This window comes from Sparus aurata, chromosome 4 (genome assembly GCF_900880675.1).
Source record: "Sparus aurata chromosome 4, fSpaAur1.1, whole genome shotgun sequence".
NCBI lineage: Eukaryota > Metazoa > Chordata > Actinopteri > Spariformes > Sparidae > Sparus > Sparus aurata.
In genome coordinates, this window is record NC_044190.1 from 26,901,655 (window position 1) to 26,924,933 (window position 23,279).

General features: G+C 39.1%; 1 protein-coding gene across 2 annotated transcripts in view; it reads left to right on the forward strand.

Moving 5' to 3' along the window:
* furina (furin (paired basic amino acid cleaving enzyme) a) overlaps nt 1–23,279 on the forward strand; it is a 94,326-nt gene that overhangs the window by 33,540 nt on the left and 37,507 nt on the right. For both annotated transcript variants that reach the window (XM_030414093.1, XM_030414095.1), the window contains exons 3-4: nt 12,947–13,045; nt 22,697–22,792. In XM_030414093.1, coding sequence (XP_030269953.1) covers nt 12,947–13,045; nt 22,697–22,792 — 195 coding nt within the window. The remainder of the gene's footprint in view (nt 1–12,946; nt 13,046–22,696; nt 22,793–23,279) is intronic.

Consider the following 23,279-nt stretch of genomic DNA (forward strand, 5'->3'; position numbering starts at 1 on the left):
AAAACACAGTTTGATTTATAAGATTAAACAATATCTGGGAAAGTATTGCTTATACTACATCTTTGATGCAACAGCTAACTGGCATTGTTATTTTGTGCAATGGTTCCTTGTTTTTTAATAATTTTTCATAAAGACCTGACATTACAGTGCACATTAATTGTGTACATTAATAAGATAACGAGTCTTACTTACTAGTATTTTTGGTACTGATTAGCAAGGAAAGCAATGTTTAATGGACTTGTTGACCATCTCAAATACTCCTCAGAACAAGGTTTTTGATATGCGGAGTTGCTAAAATTTGCAAAGTCAACAGGTAAATATTATCTTGATCCATTTGATCTTTCTTTTTATTTAACGAAAATACTAAAAATAATTCAAGTGTTTCTTTTTTATCTTTTACTGAAACCACTTTTCATTAAAAAGAGAAAGTCCTTCACCTGCAAGTGCAGAGGCAGGATGTCCTTTTTCTGCTGCCACTGCTGTGCACCTTAGGGAGACCCTTGTGACAGTCTATTAAATTGAAGTGCAGAAGGGTTGGCTACCTGTGGTGGGGGGCAGAGACAAAAGTGCCCATTCCTTTGTTGAGGGAGAGGGCAGTTAATGGAAATGTTTTTAGATGGAGAGTTGTTAGGTAAATTGAGAGAGTGCAGCTTCCTCAAATGGCCCCTGTGGTCCTTCATTTGGGGTCGGAGGAACTTGTTTGGTATTTTTGTCCAGCAGCAGTGCTCTATCAGTGCTCTGTGAGAAAAGAGGAGAGATAAAATTAGACGCCAGAGTTAAATCTTATTAGCCCCTGTCCCACTGGCAATCACCTTTTGCACCATCTTCATTTTGTGCAAGTGTGTCAGGAGAGAGATATGGTGGAGAAAAACGCAACAGGTTATTAATGAGATGTTGGTTTAGAAATAAAGACACTGCGGTTCACACGTCCTTGCACTCTTTCCATTTACAGTCCTTCAACGGATTGAATGTTAACTTTATAGAGAAGCTTCAGAATTGGATGTCAGACTCACCATGAAGGACATTAACCCTGTGTACACTTTGTGATCTAACCTTATAAATCTTTGTCACTGTGCTTGACACCTCTCAAGGGATCCATTTTTAAAATGAAAAACAAAAATCAAGCGATAAGGCCCCCAACTTTCAGCCTCATCATTGAAGTCACCTCCCTAATCTGTGGCTCTGCTCGCATTTGGAGACTCAGTGCTGTATTAATATCACTGCTCATGGTTATTCATCAGTGCACATTAATTCTGTCCAGCCCGGGATTTTATACAACGTGCTTTCATGTCTACTTATATAATGACGTTTTATTCCAGCACTCCTGGCAGGGGGGCCCTTGGGGCTGAGAGGCAAACTACCTTAGTTGAAATGCCAAGGACTTCACGGTAAATCTTCCCCGTCTTCTTCATCACTGTCACTCTTAACTTTTGCCTACGTGGAGCAAAAAATAACTTCCAGGCAAACCCAATCCTTGGATATACAATTCTCATTGAATATGTGCTTTCCAGGAGTTGTTTTTTTACTTAAGCATCAACGTCCAATACAACATCATCATCTGAAAATTTACTGAATTTGAAAAAAAGGCACATATGTGTGAGTTGTTTGCCATGCTAATATTAACACTCTGAAACCTCATATGAAACATGTGATATAATGACACCTAGGAAATGACTGCTAATATTCTGTAAGAACAGTAATACCACAATTTGTTAATTTAAACTTTGGTTTTATGGATTAAACAATCAAGATACAATCTTTTGGGTGCATTTGTTTTCTTTAGACAGAGCCAGGCTAGCTGTCTCCCCATTTCAGTCTTTGTGCTAAACTAAGCTAACTGGATACAATAATAAGATTATCCTTTTAAGAGTAATGGATTAGTTATTGTAATATGAGGCCAACTACCTTTTTGGCCTCAGCAATGAAGGTTGTGGTAACCTGGATATTCAAAGTACAACTTTGATGTCAAAAGATTCCCAGTGTGCACTTTAAACAGATTGTGATGTTATTTAGTATTTATCTTAGCGGGCACAACATTGACATTTACTCTGTGTCTTCAAGTTAATAATTGGTAAAAATCTCATGGGGTTTGCCAGCATTGCACCAAATAGAAGTAGGAATGTCAATCAACATTAAAGCTACACCAGTGTTACAAACAAGTAAACATTATATTTCCAAGCAGAACTGTCCTCCTAACCCCACCTCATTAAACACACTATAGCCCCGTTCACACTGCCTTTTTACATGCCAATACAGTGGCGCAGTGGTTAAAACTCTTGCCTCATAACAAGAAGGTCCTGGGCTTAGGTGCAAGGCCTCTTCGTGCAACGTTTGCATGTTCTCTGGGTGCAGAGATGGTTTCCTTCTCCAGGTAGTACTCTTGACCAAAGGCACTGGCTAAGATCTGTAGTGGGTACCCGGGGGTGAGGGTTAACCTGTGCCCACTGCTCCTTCGGAATGAGTTAAATGCAGAGTGCCAGTTTCACTACATGCACACAGATTGTATGATATGTGATCAAACAATGATTCTTCTAATTCTTCAAATAAAATCTGTATACAGTATGAAACAATTTGGCCAGTTATCTAGAGAAAGATGTAGAAACAAATAAAAATAAGATGACCCTTGAGGGCAAAAACGTCTATCCAGTATCCCAAATTTTAAACAGTATATCTTTTTTTCTTAGGTTGGTCAGTTTTGCCACACTGTTTGATACAGATTCAATGCACAGATTAGATTTAGCATTCCCTCTTGGTGTTTCAAGCAATCATACCGTTTGCTCTCCTGGGATAGAATTGCCTCCCTCATGATAAAATCCGGCTTCCTCCCTGTCCTTCTTCAATTTCTTCCATCTCAATCAAACTGATTCACACACACACACACACACACACACACACACACACACACACACACACACACACACACACACACACACACACACTGGGTAACTAGCGATGGATACAGTTGAATTCCTCCACTAATGAGGATGAGCTCATCAAGGCAGCTGCATGAGTGTTGACGATGTGTTTGGAGAGGTTATCTCTGAACTGTTAATATGACTCCAATAGGGTCAACCTTTTTTTCCATCATACTGAACATGTAAAGTTGTTTCTGCAACCAACAGAATCACTGATCATTTTCTCTGTGATTAGAGATTCATCACATTTGACGTTCTGTGAAACCGATCATACAGCAGACTGTCGTTAATGATTGATTGTCTTTGAAAGTCCACAAGTTAGAAAATTCAGCGTCAATAATATCCTAAAATATCAATTGATTTCATAAGACAAATATACAAGCTGCTTTTAACTCTGTAAAGACACAGGAATTTCTCGCACAGTAGGGCTCAGCGAACGGAGTCGTTGCATAAGTGGGGTTTCAGGCTCTTTGTAGTCTTTGAAGGGTGAGATATGATGTAAGTGCCCATACAGCAGTTTACAGATATTTATGTGCACTCTTTTTCTGAACCGACCCTCTCCATCGCGCCGATAGCGGGTGCTCTCATCTCTGCCACCGGCACTACGTGCCCGCCAGAGAGTGCAAGTGTGTGCTCATGTTATAAATATTGTACATTTGGGCAATTAAATGCATTTTGCCGTGCATCCTGTCATGCCCATGTAATGTTAGCTAATGTTACTGCATTTAATCATGACATGGTTTGGCCTCATTCCCTGAGCTGAGTACATCTGACAGCACAATGATAATCCACAGGTAATATTTTATGTGCGCCAATGTAGCTATGACAAGGAATTATATGTAGACTGGGGTTTTACGTTTGTGTGTAATGTAAAACATGGACCGAGAGACACCTAAAATAAGCGCCCTGAGAGCGTTTTTTTTTCACGGACGTTAGTTGCTTTCTATACAGAGAGAGACGGGAGCGGCTAGCTCAGACAGAATCAATATGGAAGTTATCATTTTCTGTGCGCGTGCAGCATACATGATTCAGTTATTTCATAATTAAAGCTACTCCACAGCTGGTATTATCCCTCACAACTGATAAAAATTGGGCAGACGGAGTAATTGGGGAGCTTGTGGTAATAAAGTAACTATCAGAAAAGTAAGTATGAAAGAAGTATGGAAAGTAAGTACACGGAGGAGGCTCCCCCCCACGCGTGTGCGTGGTTCCAGCACCTCTAACTGACACTCCCCCAGCGTTTCACAGCAGAGAGAAGTGCTTGTTTTTCCATGATTTTGAGACCTAATTTGATATACTTAGCCATTTTTTTAATCTTTCAAATTTGGCTCAGTGGTCAGTGACGCATGTTTCTGTGGTGTGACAAATTCATAACACAGATTTATTGCTGCTTTACACGGACTTTAAGTAAATGTGTAAGAATTTAAAAAGTTGACTTCATTTCAATTATGTTTACATACTGATACTACTTACTAAATACTTATTAGTACCTCAGTTTGGTGAAGAATTTAACAAATGTAAAATAGTATTTAAGATTAGATAATTTTCATCAACATGTTTAACAACAACATAAAAAAAAGGTGATTTTCTCCCTATATGAACACTCAGCATTATTTGAACTGCTAGTGTAGTGGTAGTTTCCTCTGTAGTAATGGGATATGCGGTGTTGAACACTAAGTTAGAGGAGGTGCGACTGCCAAGTTAAACTGCCCGGGGTCTGTTTGTAGGGAAGTCCAATATCCTATTGAGTGTGATGCTTAAGCCCAGAGTGTGAAATGTTCTAGTCAGTTTGCAAAAATCAGCCAACTGTTGAAGGTCTGTGAATATTGAGTGTAGGTCACTGGATATGACATCCTTTGTGGCTCTGTTGGGTGAACGTCCATGCCGGGATGTTGCATCGGCTCCCTTTGATGAAGACCACATGATTTAGATTTTCTGTTATTCTCTGAACAGGTTATGCCTTAAGACTTAGTTTCTGAAGGGTGATATATTGATTTAGCAGTGTTGTTTTTCAAAATGTGCAGAAGCACTGCAGCAGCATGGGAGGTAATTAAAGAAAAATGAATTAAACAGAGTTTGAAATATTAATGAAGGCAAAATGTTACTTGGAGAGTGATGACCAATGTTGCAGTTCCACCAGTGCCATCAGAATGAAGTAAAGTAACACTCAAGCTGTAGCTCAACCATGGGCTGAAGAAAAACTCAACTTTACCTTTTCTGTTTCCAATGAAAAATGTTGCCTGTTGTGAATCTAAACCATCAGCGTCTGACCTTTTAGATTCAGGAAGCACTTGAGGAAAAGGTCCTACTCTTTCAGATGAAAAATGATGACTATCAAGAACTTCAGACTAATTCTTTGACAGCCTCATCAGTAACGGTTAAGATAAATTCCCTTTTCAAAGTCACCTGACTCATTAGACATCCGCCAAATTGAATATGATGCCTGAGTAATTGATTCTTCCGTGTGGGATGAATATGATGTCAATTATTTTTGAAGAAGCAAGTAAGTGATGGCTGTCTTTCTTTCTAAAGGAGACATTGAAGGCACATCAGTTATATGTTAGATGATTTATGGCCTGGGCTCATTAAAAAACATTTGAGTGCATTAATCTCAAAGTGAATATACACTAAGATCAAGACTATGTAAACCTTTCTAGCTGCTAAACTAAAATGATGGGACCCATGCAGAGAAACACCTGACATGAGCTTTAACACACCAGACTTTTTTCTCTGAGCTGTGCAAGAGATTGAGGGGAGTAAACTGAAGTTATTTTGACATGCTGAAGAGTTCCCCGCTGGTCACAGTTGCCTCTTGTCTAAAGTAGCATGCCTCTGCTCTGAGAGGTTATTCTGAAAAATACCTCTTGGACTGAGATCAGAAAGACTCAGTCAGAAACCCTTTCACCGCAGCACCTGCTGATTGTAGCTCTGCTCGGGATGGACCAATTCTTTGAGATGATGCCTGACCCCCACCTGAGGCTAAAGTTCACATCTCACACAGTTCTGGTCTGGTAGAGGGACGAGAGAATTCAATCGTAGGCCTGTGGGTCATCACTACTCTTTCAGTTTACCACATCAGTATGTTTTTTATGAAGTCTAAGATGGATATGTAAGGAATAAAACATTGGACATTGAATGGCTCAAGGGGGGATATCCATAAACATTACTGAATATCCATGACCTGTCTAATCGGGTCACCGCCCTGTTTTCTGTGGGAAACAATAGATCAGATTGCGTGGGCACTTCTCAAATGTATTGACTTTTCTATAATTTATTGTTATAGCCCGTGTGAAATGTACAACTGGGGCTGTGGTGTTGTAAAGCCTACGCAGCTGTGTATGTATGCAGTCTTATGCGACTTTACCCTTGCAGCACCATAAGGACCTCGCTGTGAAGAGTTAGTCATCTGAGGACAGCTCTCATCGACCCATGAGCTAACAGCCCTGCAGCAGGTCCGCCATGACGCTGTAAACTTATTTTATATGCTCATCCACACCATAAAGTTGAGGTGTGCTGCAGTGGGCAAGATGTTGTGCAAATGCAGAGACCTAAGGAGGCTGTAGCATACAATGAGTTCATGTTTATTTATTTTTATTAGTAATTAAATAAGGGGAAGAAATAATGGCCATCTCTTCACCATATAATATTTATTGTTATAACACTGTGACCTCAGAGGTTCGCCATAAAGATCAGCAGCAAGAGTCAGTGATTTATTTGATAACATGAGTATTTAATATTTATCTTAGTCTTGGTACAACATTGACATTTACTCTGTATCTACAAGTTAATAAGTAGTACAAATGTCATGGGGTTTGCCAGCGTTGCATCACATTGCAGTAGGAACGTCTGCCAACATTGAAGCCTCGCCAGTGTTTCCAACAAGTAAACATCATGTTCCCCCGAAATTTTGCTAGCACCCTTTTTACCAACAATTAACAACATTTAATCAAATACGACAGATAGTAAGCAGATTCGTATCCCTCACCCCACCTCACATCAACTGGCTATTCAACTTGCGGCATTTTTCTGCCTCGGCTTCTGTATGAAGATTACACAGGCGAAATGGGGGGCACAGTTTCTTCCCCCTCTGATCCACCAGTGGAGGAGGTAGTAACAGAGCCGCAAGTCAAATGATGAGTCAAAACGATTAATTGAAAATGATAACCGCAACCTATGTGCTTGGGAAATATAATTAAACTGTTGACGCACTCCACAGCATCGTGCTCACAATATACAGTATCTATGGACAGATACATAACAAGGCACTTCCTGACGGCGCGCTTATCTGAGTCAGTTCCTTCAGCATTAGTTGTGGTTTGATCTGTCATCTGAGAGTAACTGAAAATTAGATTATTAATGTCATCTCCTGAGCATTGTTGAAATTAAGCTTCAGGAACTGGTGCTGGAACTAGGCTGGTGAAGGACAGTGGCAACAAAAACAGGACCTCTTTTAAAGGATGCACCTTGAATTTGGGTCAATGAAGTGTCTATAGTAAACACAATAACAGTTTAGAAACTACTCTGGAGTCCCTAATTATTTAAAAAAAGATAATTTTCTTTCATTTTCTGGTATTAGTCTCTCAATGCAGTCATGAGCAAGGTTGAGAGGAACAGGGCAAAGTGAAACTGAAGGAGTTCTGCCTGAAGAGAGAGGTCCCAGGGTTTTGCAGTCTTTCTACAGTCTCAACCTGAGGGGGAAGGTTATTTGATTGGGGAGCCATGATTGCGCAGAAAATTATGACCGTGTGACTGATAGCAAGGTTGCAGAATTGTGAAAGCTAATCATCAGGAAACAGCTGAGCACAAAAGCACTTGATTTAAGGAGACACATTTTATAATCTTAGCACATCAACAAGATCGAAGAAGGGTTTGGACTGAGGGAGAAAATATTGGCAACTAAAGGACACAAAATGAGGTATTGATTATTAAAAAGGTGAAAAATCCTACAGGTTTAGAATGTCTTGTGATAAAGCCATGATAATCACATGATCCCCAGAAGAGAAAAAAATGTGGCTTATGTGCACTGTTACCCCCAGCCAGCAAAAAAACTTATTGTATTTTAATCACAATGTCAACTTCTTGCTTCCCCTCCACCCTGCAGATATTGTAGTCTGTGGGGTACTTCCCAAGCCAAACACCTCGTGTTTCACCATCCCTTTTTAATCCACTTGTTTTCATCAACACCATTAAATGAACTAATCTGACTTCTTCAGAACAATGGAGGTAAACGGTGGATTGTGCCAAGAATCATAATCTGTATTTACTGTATAAACACACTCATGGAATGTGGCCGGCAGCTTGTTGAGAACGGGCGGTGTGTGTTAATAAATAAGGAAGCTTGAGTTTGCCTTATAAGACTTCATGAGTGTAATAGTTTATTCCTGATTCATTCTGAAACATTTTCTTCAGTACTCGCCAGCACTTCAACTTAATTTTTTGTGTACATTTCTGCAGTGCAAAGGCTACCAAAACTGTTGATTTAGCTTATGGTTCTTATCAAGCACATGCATAACAAAGATGCCAAATAAAGCTAAAGGTTAATGAGCAAGGAGAGCCATAATGACTGCTGCAGGACAAATAATGAAAGGGGGGAACAATGAGTAGAAAGCATGTAATGACTAAAGTGAAGTTTGGCAGAAAGGCAGAGCAGCTGTGCAAACCCATTTTCAGGTGTGTGGGGGCAGTTTCATCGGCTCTGTCCTGCTTTAAAAGACACTGTTGGTTATGTCCAGCTGCCACTGTGGCGCTCCGTGCCCCCGTCCTACCCATTCACAACACTGAGTAATTAGACTCCAGGCTCATTATATAAACAAGTTACTGGACTATTTTAGGCCCAAGTCTCATTTTCCCAATTTATCTGAACCCGCTGATGCACAGACAAAATATGGTAATGCTCTGTGTCCTGATGCCCCCAAATCGAATGCAGCTAAATGTCTAAACTGGAAGGAAATCATTCATGATTGATGTGTCCAAAGTGAAACTGCAATAACGGCCTCACCTCATGCAGAATTACCAAAATCCACAGGCTTTGTTTTTGACATTCACGGCTCCACATGGAAAACAGTTTCATATCGTGTTACTGCAGCCCTCAAACCTATTTCCCACTTTGTCTCCAGACGTTGTTTGGCTCTTTGTAAAACATAATTGTGTCAACAGTCACAGGAGATGAGACATCAGACCTTTTTGATAAATGCTTTCCCACAAGGTAAATTTGGCAGGCAGGAAGGGAGCAAACATGCAAACAAACCAGCAGACAGTAATTTTCCACTGTCTGTCACCGTGCATTTTAATGAGGTTGATGGATTAATGCCTCACTTCGGTAATAGGCCACTTGGAGTGCACCAGTTAAGCCTGTTCTGCTCTATCAGTGCCCAGCTTATCACATCAGTAATGGTCACTCAAAGTCCGGGTCCTTTTTTCCACATCATTTTTCCATCTAAATGTCTTTGTTGCAAATGGACCTTTTTTCCAAGTGGAAAGCAGTTGAAGTACCCCATAGAAACAACATGGTCCAGAGATTAAATGGTGGAATAGAAACTCTAAAGTGTTGTTGCTGATTGCCAGATGATTATTGAGCGGCAGGAAAGACATTTAGCTGGACTAGAATGGACTTAATTTTGTTAGTCAAATGAGCGTGTGGGTTCGTGCATATGTTTGAAACAGTTGAGCAGTTTTTTAGTGTGAGATGACCCGTGTCCCTGTATATATGTATACATTCATGCATATGTACAAGCAGGGGTTATATTGGGATTTGCTATGTGGAGGGGCTCAACGGCCAATAGGATGAAAGAAATCCACTGAGCACAAGCATTTTTTGTGACTTAAGTATTTAATAAAAAAAATGCTGCTGGAAAAGAACTTTGTCATATAGGTAATTTGGGACCTGCTGTACAAGAATAGGGATGGGTTTGCTCAAGAATGCCACTTTGTGTTGGTGAGTGTTAGGGCAAAAGGGCCCAGATGGGAAAAAAAATTGTAAATAGTCTTCAAAAAATGTGTTTTTAGTCAAAGTAATGTCAAAGAAAAAAAAGGAAGGCAACAACGAAACGTTTTTTGTACAAGAGTCTGTCTTGTAACAGACTTACTTGCTTTTTACAAGTGTCCATGCAAACTCTGCTCAAGTCCCTTTTCTGTATCAAGATGTGTAGAAACTAGTCTGCCTTGAAGTTTTAGGAAGTAATCATGTACTGTTTAACAACTTCCAAATAAATGTGAACCCTTGAGAAATGATGTTGCTGAACATCATCAATATGTAATATGCAGTTATTCTCCAATAAGTTTAAGATGGTGATTTCCTACATTACCCGGCATTACTGCTGATAACCTCCAGGTGGTTATGAGCTTACAGATGGCTGAAGACGCGATTAACAGAGAGAAGCGTTGACCAGTTGACAAAAAGTAAAAGTTGCACTGTTAAAGAAAAGACCAGCATGTGGTGTGGCTGCTTTACAATCTGTTGATGCTACTGCTCTTTGACATAATAAGGTCTGTGTCTTTTGCAGTGATTTTATATAATCTAACTCTGCACAGAAATTATGTTTGAAAAAGTCTTTACGGAGGTTTATTTCCCTTTTGTTAAAACAAATCAATCAAGCTGCTTTATTGCTTCCCTGGATACTAACATTATGTTGTCTGTGGGACATCATGTCTAATAGAAAACACCACGTAAACCACATCAACAAAATGGGCCCAGAAATGCGAGACACATCACAAATAGCTTCTTTTTGCTTTAACTGTTATAAGTTGCCTCTGAAAACATTGGCTGAATGGATGGATCAACCATCGGGGCTTTGTTTAGAAGTATAACTTTTCATCTGTGATAGTGTTATTTAGAGCCACTTAATGGATCCTGTCACTCTCCACCCATGTCTTTGATCAGTGTCCCACCCCCCAGACTCTTATCTGGGCGAGCACAATGGACACACTACCTGCTCTTATTCAGGGAAGAGACCAGCGGCTCAGCTAATGCCTTTTGGATGTCAGTTTTTTTATTTTTTTTTATTCCCTTTATGTCATGCATTTTCTCCTTGCTCTTGTTCTTTAATGGCTCTACACACACACTTGTGCACAGACATGTGGTTGTGGTTCCACCTCTGGGCTGAGTATCACTGTAATGTGTGTCTTCCCTCTTGGTTATTGCTTCCCTATTGTCCACTGGCTTTGTGTGCCGGGGCTTTTTGTGTAAGCCCGGCTGGAATCGGCCTGTTTACGGTGATTAAATGGGAGCAGAGGAGGTTGGTGGACTGAACCGTGACTCTTTTAGAGTGAGGAAAGTTGCAGTGCACACTGCAGTAGCTTAGCTCTACATGAACCTTTGCTAAGACAAAAAACATTCTCTTAATAAAAATTGCTATTTTCTTCTCCCTTTTTTCTCTTCATAAACTGTATGTTATGCAGCCCATAATTATATGCACATGTGAAATCTGTATGCTGTGGTTTGTTTGTTTACGTCTCTCAGTCTAATAGCATGTCCTCATTTTCTCTTTAGTTTACTTGATTTGAATTTCATTAAATAGGGATGATGCAATTTAAACTAGTTCCAATACAGACAATGTTACTGATGTGCTGCATAGAGTGAAATCATTAATTAAAATTACAGAGCATGTGGAGCTGTTAACACCACCTGAGTACCTTCACAGACATTTGAAGATGATAGCTACTAAACGCAGTTTCACTTATGCAACCAACATTTTAAGGTCAACCTATAAACACCCACTATCCACCCATCTGAGAGACTGTAATCAGAAACTGATAGTGTTAGTTGATTAAAGTTATGACTTGATTATCAAATTGTCAGTCAGTTGATTAGAGTATTGTTTAAGTACTTGTGTAGATTCACACCATCAAGTTATTTATCTTCTGAAACTGCTCTACTTTCATACAGAGCATGGGTTTTGCAATTTGTTATAATGTCATCAAAGATGCAGTATGGCCAAGTGCAATACCAAAATCACAAGAGGCAACAATTTTTCAATAAAAATATGTCCTGGCCTACAGACCTTGTTCTCCAGATGTTAGAAAATGTGGGTTTGATAGAGACCCCTTCAAAAGTCACATCATTGGGATTTTAATAGTTTTTCCAGTAATATTAAAAATGATAATTCCCACTAACAGTGAATCGTATCGCCATCGCAGTATCTGTCCAAATAACTGCAATATGAATGTTTTTAACACATCCTGCACACCTGGCTCTCACACCATACTCTTTCAAGTAAAAGTAATCCCTGCTCAATATTATGACCTTGATTGCACTTAGGTAAAAGCTGGACTGAGCAGAGGATTATGGGTTACGTGTGAGGTTTACTCACAGGGAGATATGTTAGTCGATGTTGTAGCACCAGGAGTTGGCGAGGTTTGTTGTTGAATGAAAATGGAATTAGGCTTCTCCAACTGTGAGCACACCTTTTGTTGTCTAATGCAGCCCATTAGGCCCACTTGGCAGTCACAATGATGGGGAAGGATTTGTTAAACTCGTATCACCTGAGAGGAAGTATGGCAGAATGAAAAGAGCAATCCATTGATCAAAAGTTTCACACAGGGCTTTCTGTAACTAGAGCCAGATAAAATCATCCATCTTTTATGCTGCTTTTGGTCAGTCGGTGCAGAGGTAGGACTGTGGCTAACACTGCTGTGGTCTCAATTAAATAAATTCGTAAACGATGCATTTGCTTTGTGTATTTATTAAATGTTTTGGTCCAGGCAGTGTGAAGGTCAGTTGTCTAATACATGTTTCTGTCAGATCATATCAGGTAGCCTGGATGTGATGAGTGTCCGTTTTTATTGCAGCGTGTGCTCAGTATCCACACTTAATACAATTAACCATTCACAGAGTTTTGTGTTGTATTGCACTGTAAACCACATCGGGGGTTAATGGAAGACAAAATAATTATTTATTTATAAGTAGCATGAAGGGAGTAATTTCATACTTCATTGAATCCATTACCACAGGTGCAGGTATTATCAGATTACACAGAGAGAGAGAATGAAATGGCTTTTTTGTGATAACTGATCATATCTCTTTCTCTTTCCAGGTATTTGGTGATTATTATCATTTCTGGCATCGTAGGGTGGTGAAGAGATCGCTGTCAGATCACAGGGGGACACAAGTCCGTCTCGATAAAGATCCTAAGGTAAGGTTTTTTTCAGGGGCCACAGTTGATGTACTGTGTGTTCATGAATGTGGAGGAGGTTTGTTGATGTTTTTGAGTTTGTGTGTGTGTTGCTGTATTTGTAGTGTCATCCATGAGTGGTGGTTGTGGTGTCTCCATTAGTGTATCCACAGATATTTGGTCAAAGATCATTTCCTGCTATGTGGGAGATAAATGGTTCTGAATCAGGTATTCAGAGTGCTTATTTTTCAGCAGTTGACCCAGTAAAAGCTGTTTAAAGCTTGAAAACACTATTTACATATAGTTTTTTCCCCCCTGTTTATTTGACGTCATCACATATTCACTTGCTGTTATTTAGTAAATCTAAATGTTAATCACATGATTGTTACAATTAAATTGCAATAAAATGTAGTACATTGAGTTGACTTTGGAAAGGGTTTTCTGCATAAATTACTTAATTTTTTGAATTATTAGAAACTCTAAATGTACCTCTGTGTTCACATGTGATCTCTTAAACCAACTGAACATCTTCTTTTTAACTTATGATATTAATGTTTAATATTATAGCCATGTATTGGAAAATTGCGTAGGATTGATTCATCCTTTCAAAGTCATTTCACTCCAAGATTAAACATTTTTTTTATTTAGATTTTATTGATGTTAATTATTGATTATTTAGTCAGTCAGTCCACTAAATGGGCTGTTATTATGTGAAGTACAGGAGGCAAGGCAAGTTTGTTTATGCAGCAGCATTCCGACACAAGGCAATTCAAAAATGTTCTACAGATTAAAAAGTAAGAGGGAATAGTGAGCTAAAAGGGCAAAGAGCCAAACCCTCAGCCCTCATATCTTACCTACACTGCCTGTTTTCCTTTCACCTGAGATGCCACATGATAAGGACACTCGTCTATTGTTGAAGCCAGTTTCTCCTCCTCTTCTGATCCAAATTGAAATTTCACTTTGTGTTTTTTCTCACAGTTCTGTAGGAGAGTTTGAGGTTAGTTTGACAATGAGTATGTGTCCTACCCAATCTGGAAGGACGAGGGGAAGAGTGTGAAATTAACATTCACAGCTGTGGGAATAAAATGGAGTGTGTAGCTGAGAAAGTGCAAGTAAAGAGCTTTTTAAAGAGCCTTTAATCAGACAAGCCTCCAACCTTTAAAATAGAATTTATGAAAAATGAAGACTGAATAGAATATAAAAACCCTTAAAGACAGATGGAGTAGTTTGAAAGGCATGCAAACTTGGTTTTTGAGGCTTCCTAACTAACTACTAAAATTTTTGCTGTAACTAGCTGACAGCATCAAAGTAAACAGCATGTAAGTAAAAGTATTTTAAAGCTGAGATGAGCAAAGTAAAATGAACCATGTCATGCTTGTTTCTAAAAGTGAAAATAGTTTGTCCTCTAACATCAGAGAACTGTTTACGAATTGCTTATCATAATTTCCAGACAGCCAAAAGCTGGCTTATCTCATGTCTTATGTTATCTAACAAACAGTCCAAAAACTGGAAAGTAATTGAAGATATAATTTGGAACATTTCTGCATTAAATTGCCAAAATATGACTAGATGTTTGTTTCTGTCAGTGTTTCCCCCACATGGAATTTACTCGGGCAGTCTGCCTGCCCCCTTCAGTATTTTAGGCAAACTCATAAAGTAATGCTTAAGATTGTTCATTTTTGAGTTGCTTTTGATTTTTCATCTAATATTACATCACATTTTTACATTTTCGCTCATTAACACACACCTTTGGCAGTGAGCTATCATGGAAGGTGGTGGCCTATCTAGGGATTGAACAACCAACCCAATTAGCGGGCGACCTGTTCCGCCTCGTGAGCTGTCATTTGAATTTCAATGACTAATTGATCAATTGATTAATAGTTGTAGCTCTAAAGAACTACATTCAATAACAGAAGTGAACGTGTGTATTACGAACATCAAATGAATTTTTGTTCTCCAGTGGACAAGCCATATAACCGTTTCACTGTTTCCATATAACAGCTTTACTTTATGGTTTCCCATAACATTTTGTGTAATGCCCCTTATTGTTCTCTATAATATGGCCATGGGAATTGTTAATCTGTTGTTGTTATGACAGGAGGGTTTGCGCTCAGTTCAGACAGCCTCTCTCCATCCGCAGTAAAATAAAAAGTTTACAGTTGACAGCATCACTTCAGAGCAGCTGTATACCTGTTAGATGTCATAGTAACAAAGACAAAACAGTCACTTTTTAAAAAACCTGCGCAGCCTTTCCTGCATCTGACACTAGCTGTCAATGTGAAGATTAATTGGAACTTCTGGCTGCTGCTATGTATTTATTTGTGTTCCTCCAGAGTTCACCAGCTGACAACTCTGTGCTTTAGGAGAACATTTTAAGTGTTTTAACAGAGTGTAGTCAGGCACTGACATACCCAGAGCACAATGGGGTACAATGAACAATGATTTGAGTGGGCACTGGCTTCCTTATAGCTAATATGGATCAGTGATTGGCAGTTGTGGTCAAGTTACTTGGAAATAGTAATTAATTACTGATTACTGATTACTTCTCCAAAAAAGTAATCCAGTTACTTTACTGATCACTTATTTTCAAAAGTAAATAGTTACTTTACTAGTTACATTACTAAGTTACTTTTCAAAAACATGATGCACAACCTGAATATGCTATAAAGCAATAGACCTTTCAGCCTAATTCAATTCTTTCTGCATATTCCATCATCTAAAATTGAAACAAATGACCAGTTTTGGTCGTTTTTTTTTCTACGATGCGTCGGAACGATCCAGAGACTTACGTTACAGTGGAAATGGGCAACACAGCACTAAGTCCTTTCACTCTTAAGTCTGTTTTCACCTGTTTAGCAGGAGAGTGGCCTTCGGAGGTTCGCCCGGTGGAATTGGATGTGGTAGCCGCAGCGGTCATGTCAGTGGGGGGATCCGGGGGGATTCTCAGTGATGATGCATTCCTGTGCCGGCTTGCTAGGTGCTTGCTCAGATTTGAGATGGAATTTTTCGCTGTAGATAAAAGTTTTCTTCCCACGCAGAGTGTACAGCAGACACTGATGTTTCTGTCAGCTTTTACCGAGTCAAACTCAAAGTAATGTCTGTACTTCCAAGCATTAAACGCTGCATGGTCCTGCTCTTTCCCGCGCTCCATGTTGTCTCTTGTTGATCACTACACGTGTCAGTGATAAACACTGACACGTGTAGTGTCGGTCATACATCATTGTAACTCATGAGACAGTCTCACAAAACAAAATCATGGTTAAGTAAAGCCGTAACGCAGCCTGCTTGCGGGAAAGTAACATTAGTCTAATTACTGTTGTTGCAATTGTAATCCCCTACTTTACTCGTTACTTGAAAAAAGTAATCAGATTACAGTAACACGTTACGTTACATAAGTCCATCTGTCTTTGGCCAACTGTCTACTTGAATTGATTTAAATCTGGTGGTCCAAGGTCACTGTAACCTCGCAAATAATTTTTGGCCATACCATAATCACAAGATAATTAGAACACAATCATACATACATTTCATATAGGATAGCATGATGATGTGATGATATTTTATATCCAAGAGGTCAAAAGTCAGCTTCACTGGGACATCATGATGATCTACGAAAAAAATGTTTTTTAAAAAAAAAAATGTTTTTATGTTATTTAACGACACAACTCAGGAAGAGCATACAAACACGAGGCGGAAATTCTAAATTCCTCCCTGATCTTCGTTTAGTCTTGTGTTATATTTCCTCCTTTTTAAACCCACCAGTACATGTAAGATAATGTTTTCCCCCATTTCTCCTCCTCCTTCTGCTTTGTCTGGGATTTATAATAACACGTTTACATCTACATTGTTTACAGTCATTTCAGTAAATAGAGGATTTCAAGGACAACTATCATGATTTTTATAATTCTTCATGTAAATGCTCATTGCAGGAGCATAATAAATGCTGCTTTTAATGAAACTTGTCACTAGCCATGCTGCCATGCTGTGCAGCTACACAGTACAGGTGCATACTGGGAAGAGAACAGCTTCTGCTGGGTTTGTTTGCGTACATGTTAGAAACGGTGCACCTCCCTCTTTGGGATTTCCTTTAACACTGCGGCTCCATTTCCTGTTGTTGAATTCCTTTTTTCCCACAGCAGCTCAGAGAAAGTGGAAACTGCTCAGGAGGGGTCAAATCAGCTTGTTGGTACCTACTGGATGCAAGATTTTGCTTTATTTGTTTGTTTTATAAGGTCAAACTTTTGGAAATGCTGCAATAGCTTGCAATTTTAACTAAATCCCCCTTGGGTTTTTATTCCCAAACTCTCTCATATGTAAACACCAACACAATTTTGAATCTGTGCTATAATTAATAGTCTGATCAAAGCTTGTACGAGGCAGCAGATCATTGGACATGTGATTCCCATTTGCATCAGCTGCACAGTTGTTATGAAAGGGGAAAAAATAGCAAAAATAGCCCTAATAGGAGGAATTTTGAAATCCTACAGAGACTGTCCCCACAGCTTTTTAACTGGCCGAGATGAAGCCCGAACAAAAGGCTCAGTAAACTCTCTTTGAAGAGTGTCTAATTACTGACAAAAGCACCTGGACCTCTGCCAGATCTCATAGACTGGCTAACAGAGCCCTGTTAATAGGGTCTATTGAAGATTTAAAGCTTTGGGTCTGTCCGCTCCCTCCACGCCTACTACTGTCTTCTGTCTTATTCTGTTGTTACTCTGTTGTTGCAGGCGCTTTGCTTTCGTGTTCCTGTTTGGTTAGGTAAAAAGTAGAGAATTAATAGGATAGACCTATCGAAGCAATAAGTAGCTCCAATACATTGAATTTAAGTATAATTTGTTACACTGTGGTCTTGTCTTTCATTGCCAGTTAGAAGCAATAACACAAAAAAGGTTTGGCATAAATATCAGCGATGTAGCTGCGTTGTATTGTGTTCCTTTATATAATTATGCTTTCCGTGTGGTTTCCAGCTGGCCTCAGAGGTAAGATGCTATGTTTGTATAATGCAGAAAGACAAAGCAGTGGGTGTGCAAGATGAGCCGAGTGGGGAATCTATTTGTTGGACAGATACAGGACTCTCTATCTAAGCATGAGCCAAAACAGTCTGGTTGTCAGCAGTAGTTCTGCATTGGATCGGTCTGGGTAGCGTGAGATAGACAGACACCATTTTCCCATTTTTCAAAACTCATTTATAATGAAAATGCCGTTTGTCAACTTCAGGGCTCTGTGCTCTGTCACAGACTATTAAAGAATTTTCAAAAGACTCCTCACTTGAGAATTGCAAAACATAAAATGGAAGTGTTTGTTTGTCCTGCCAGAAGAAGGAAAACTTTTCAAGATGAATTATGAGTTTTGAGCTGAAAAGTTTGACTCCCATTGTTTCTTGTTCCTGTTTACTGTGAATAAGGACAAGGAAAGAAAAGTTTGCCGAAAATAAGGACTTTTATCTCAAGTTTCAGTTTAATATTCAAATTAACATTTGAAAATTTAATAAAACAATCACTGCCTTCTGTGTTTGAAATGATTGGTAAGATATGTAAGGCGCTATACGGGAGAAATATTCCTATAACTCCATATAAAACTTATCAGGTTGCCTCATAATTCATTTCAATTAGTTGTTGCTGAAATGATTTCACAAATGGAACAGTGAAGTACTAAAATTAAGATAATTACTGTTCTAGTAAACATCTTTCAGGAAGTTATCTGTAACAGTGATGGCTGATTGAGAGTCCCTGTTGTCTTGTGTGTGTTTGGGAACACACCCAAGCCACAAATGTGAGCCATCATTTCCTCGTAAGTAGGAAAAACACACATTTGCTGGTTTTTGACTTTACAAAGAACTGTGAGTAACATTTAGATAATTGGCTGTACAGATTAGAGGGAGAAAAGGAACTGAGGTGTCTGCATCTAAAAGAAGCAGAACCTTCTGCTGTTCTCAAGCTAATGTGCATGTTTGCCAGAGGTGTAGGTGAGCTGTAATTGAGTTACTTGTTACTGCATTGTTTTGAGTAGTATATTCAAATCTGACTCTATGTTTGACCTTTATGGGCAAGTCAAAAGCTTTTCTTTTTGAGGATCAAATGCATCTTCATTACAAATTACTGAACTGCAATTTGTGAAACATTTATGACTGCTTGTGACTGTTTCTATCACCAGTGTAATGATTATGGCATGACAACAACACCTTTAATCTGTGAACACACCCTTGATGTCATGAAGTGCCCTAATCTGTTAAGAGTTACTGTGTAAAAGAGTTAGAAGTTCTTATATGTGATGGTTTTGTGGATAGTGTGCAAAACAAGTTAAACCAAGCAAATAGATAGTTTAAGGAGCATATTTAATGCAATGAAAGATGCGCAAGCTGTACAGTACAGGACACTTACAGTTCCCTTGTACATACATAACTTCCTGTGTTGCATCAGAGAAAAAATATTGTGCAAACACTGGGAATCTTTTTACTAAATAATCATGTTATGTTTGAGTCAGCAGGTCAATTTTCTGCGAAAAGAGAGCGATCCTACGTATGTGTGATCACGAGTGGTTTCACACAGGATTTAATGCGTGATTGAAAGCAGAGGAGGAAATGGAAGAGGGGAAATCACATACACCGCCTGATGACGCAAGAGAAGATAGCTTGTTTTTTATCTGACTGAAAATCACATGGAAGTTGAATTTGGTCCCTGCACACAACTGAGTCTTTGTCACGCAGACTGTAGAGATGCCTTTCTGTCTATAGCACTGCCATTTTCTTTAAAACGGACAGCCAATATTAAAGTCTGATAGAGAGATGTCAACTGCTGCCTTTCTGTCTCTGAGGCTGGCTCAGACTAATGAGGTGTTGAATAATGTTGCACAGGAATGGGTTCACAATCTCTCCTTCGAAAAAATTGCATTAGATACACATTTATTGTTTCAGTAAAGATAAGTTTTAGCCTGGAATTTATATTAGTTTTTTGGTGATATGATTGCACTTTACATAATCAATCTAGGCATTTTAATATAAATTGGAAATATGTACAATGAAAGAAGAGGATGTATTTAATCTTTAATCAGAAAAGCCTCCAACCTTAAAAAATACTTTAATAAAAACTGTCTGACTGAATAGAAAAAATATTAGAACCTTAACAACAGAAAGGGAAGTTTTAAAGGCTTGATGAACTGAGTCTACGAACTGCTGATATTCTGAAACAGCTGACATCATCCAAGTAAAACAGCAAGTAAAGTGCTAAGCGAAAGTATTTTAAAGCTGAGACGAGAAAAATACAAGGTAAATATGCAAAGTACGAGTTAAATTTGGTCCCTGCATTCAACTGAGGCTTTGTCACCCAGACTGAAGAGATCCGTGGAGACCTTTTCTTTAAAACAGAAAGCCAATATTAAAGCCAGACTGAGAGAAGCATGTTAACTATTGCCTTTCTGTCTCTAAAACTATCTCAAACTAATTAGATGTTGAATCATGTCACGTAGGAAAGGGTTTGGTTTCTTCTTCTAAAAAAGCTATATATGGATAAGACACATACATTGTCTCAGTAGAATTTAGTTGAAGCAGTCGATATGATGACATTTAGTTTAGCTTTGAAATGATTTGGCTTGAAAACTGTTATGAGACTGTGTGCCTGCATGAAAATATGAGGCTAAAATGTCGGGCTGGACAAGGGTATTTGGCTATTTGGATATTCATTTGTTGGGTCAATATTCCATTTTCAATTTTGGGATTTGTATATTTATTTATCTATTTAGCTAAATGTAGACAAACTTCAAAATTGCTAGTATTATGTCATATAAAGGTGAATACAGACAAAACATGTCAAACCTTTTGGAAAATGTCTTTTTTTTTTCAATAGTTATAAGAATACAAACAACAATACCATAGAATAGCATTTATTTTTTTGGCCTTTATAATGAAACTGACAGATACATGTTGCTGCACCGTTCCGTCCATCTTAGCCGAGAATGGAGAAATGTCTGACTCACTCCTTCATGCCCAACCTGATCAAAGCTTTGAATATTCGCTTGTTGAGTACTACGGAAGCTCCTTAGCCAAAACTGGTATTCAGAAGAGCCCTATTAAGGGGAACATCACCAATGCCAACACGAACCTCACACACAAGCCTCTCCACTCCTCGAGCTGAAATGATTCCGTTATGACGCGGTATTCCGGTAGTGTTGAATTGGCAGCGCTTCAGTGTAGCAGCTAATGTGACCTTCATTGCTTCTTCCTTCTTTTACTCTTGTGTCTCTAGTGATCTGCAGAGGCGGAGAGGGAGGTGGGCTGTGATTTGGTTGTCCTTCACATCAGGTGTGCCGTCCTTGCGGCAGGCAGTTCTCTGTCTTCCTTCCCTGACATATTTTTTTTCTTTTTTTTCTCTCCCTGTTCTCATCTACTCAGGCGTTTTGCTGTGCAACGAGCACAGTTCTGTAGAGGGAGAGGCTGCCTGATTCTCATTTTATACTTTTGCTTTTGTCGACACTTTCTGCAGGACCCTCACACTTTAGGAAAGCCTGCTGCAGACAGGGTTGTGCTGCTCGACTTGTAGTGAATTTGTAACTGTGTATGTGTTTTATAATTGTGCATATATGATGAGGAGTACACACAAGAATTACAGATCCCGGTGCATCCCTTTCCACACCAACCCAGAAATTTTAATTAGTCCCGGGCTGCTCTGGAGTTCATCAGCGAGTCTCATTAGTGAGGAGTCCTCGATACCCTGCGTGCCTCTAATCTCACTCTGTCTGCTGCCATCCTGCTGAGAATTAGTATTTCTATTAATACATTTGATGTGGTGGCCCTCATGTCCGGCACATAATTATTTCGCCTGTTTTTAATACGACTGTGATCATTTTGCCACCAGAGTATTTTTCTCTCTTGAGTCTGCCTCACCTAGGGTTTAAAGTAAATGTTTTTTTTCTTCGGGCAAAAAAGAGCAAAACATGAATTTTTTGATTATTTTCAAATGACAGCAAATGAATTTAATTCAAGTTAATTGTTCTGTTTAATCTGTATTTAAAGCAGCATTACCTTAAAGCTCCTATTTGTAGTTGGGAATGAGAATCAAATATATAGATAATAACCTTTTTAAATAACAGCTTTAAAATTGTTATGATCGTACAGTGTCTTGTAATAGGGTGAATGGTGTCTCTGTCTTAGCCACTCTGCCCCCCCGTCACTTGTTTCTGCACTATGTAACTTTGACGATGTTGCATACATGTTTACTTCAAGCTCCAAGTTTTAACACATACCATTTGAAGTTAGCACCTACATTACTTCTGACAAATGGTAACAGACCTGGGATTTAGATTTACAACATTGGTGTTGCACTCACACACAAAAGATGAGACAAACATTCTTGCAAATCCACTTAATTCAGTTAAATGTCTTTACCTGCCACCATTGCTTGGTTGGCACTGTACATAGGCAACTCTCAGAGATGAAAAGAAAGTGAGATGGCTCTCTTCTTACCTACTTCCGCCATGTGAAAAAATTCATGTTAACTTTTTATTTTTCTACTCACTCGATTGGACAAGTGTGTTACTAGATTTACTAGCCCGGCATGGCCTTTGACTAGCCATTAGCAATTGGACTCTCCTTATTGTTAAGCACTGTTCACGTCACCTTGTTGTTTGTTTTGCTCATTTCTTTATGTGTACTTTTGTGTTTGCACACTTCCTGTTTAGGTGACTTGGGCAGAGCAACAGGTGTCAAAACAGAGGAAAAAGAGGGACGTCTACGTAGAACCTTATGATCCCAAGTTCAGAGACCAGTGGTACCTGGTGAGTATTGGACAAAATGTTGTGTGTGTGCGTTTCTGTGTGTGTCTGTGGGAGGTAATTTAGCACTGCTCACCGGTTGAGCTTTGTATCGTCCAAAAGTCAATACAAGTAATTAAATTTGGGGCTGTGGTGTTTCCCTTGAGTCAAAACACAAGCCTGTGTATGAATCCAATATACCGTCTTTGTGTGAATGCTGTTGTGTTTCTTGTTTGCCAAGGAAGTAGTCTGAGCGACCTCACTCTAAAGGACTCAGCAGCTTGAACAAAACCAGATCTACACACAGAGCTTCTTTTAAGTTCTGAATTGCATGCTTTTTCCAAACTGATCATTTACTTTAGTCCATAAAGCACAGCCGCGGAGAAAAGAAAGAAACAGAGGTGATTCACCTTGAAGCACTCTTGTTTTCAGTTGATTGATTTTCACGTTTGACTTGAAGAATGTCGCTGATACATTGGCCTGTAAAAAGCAGCAGTAACAACCCCCGAGA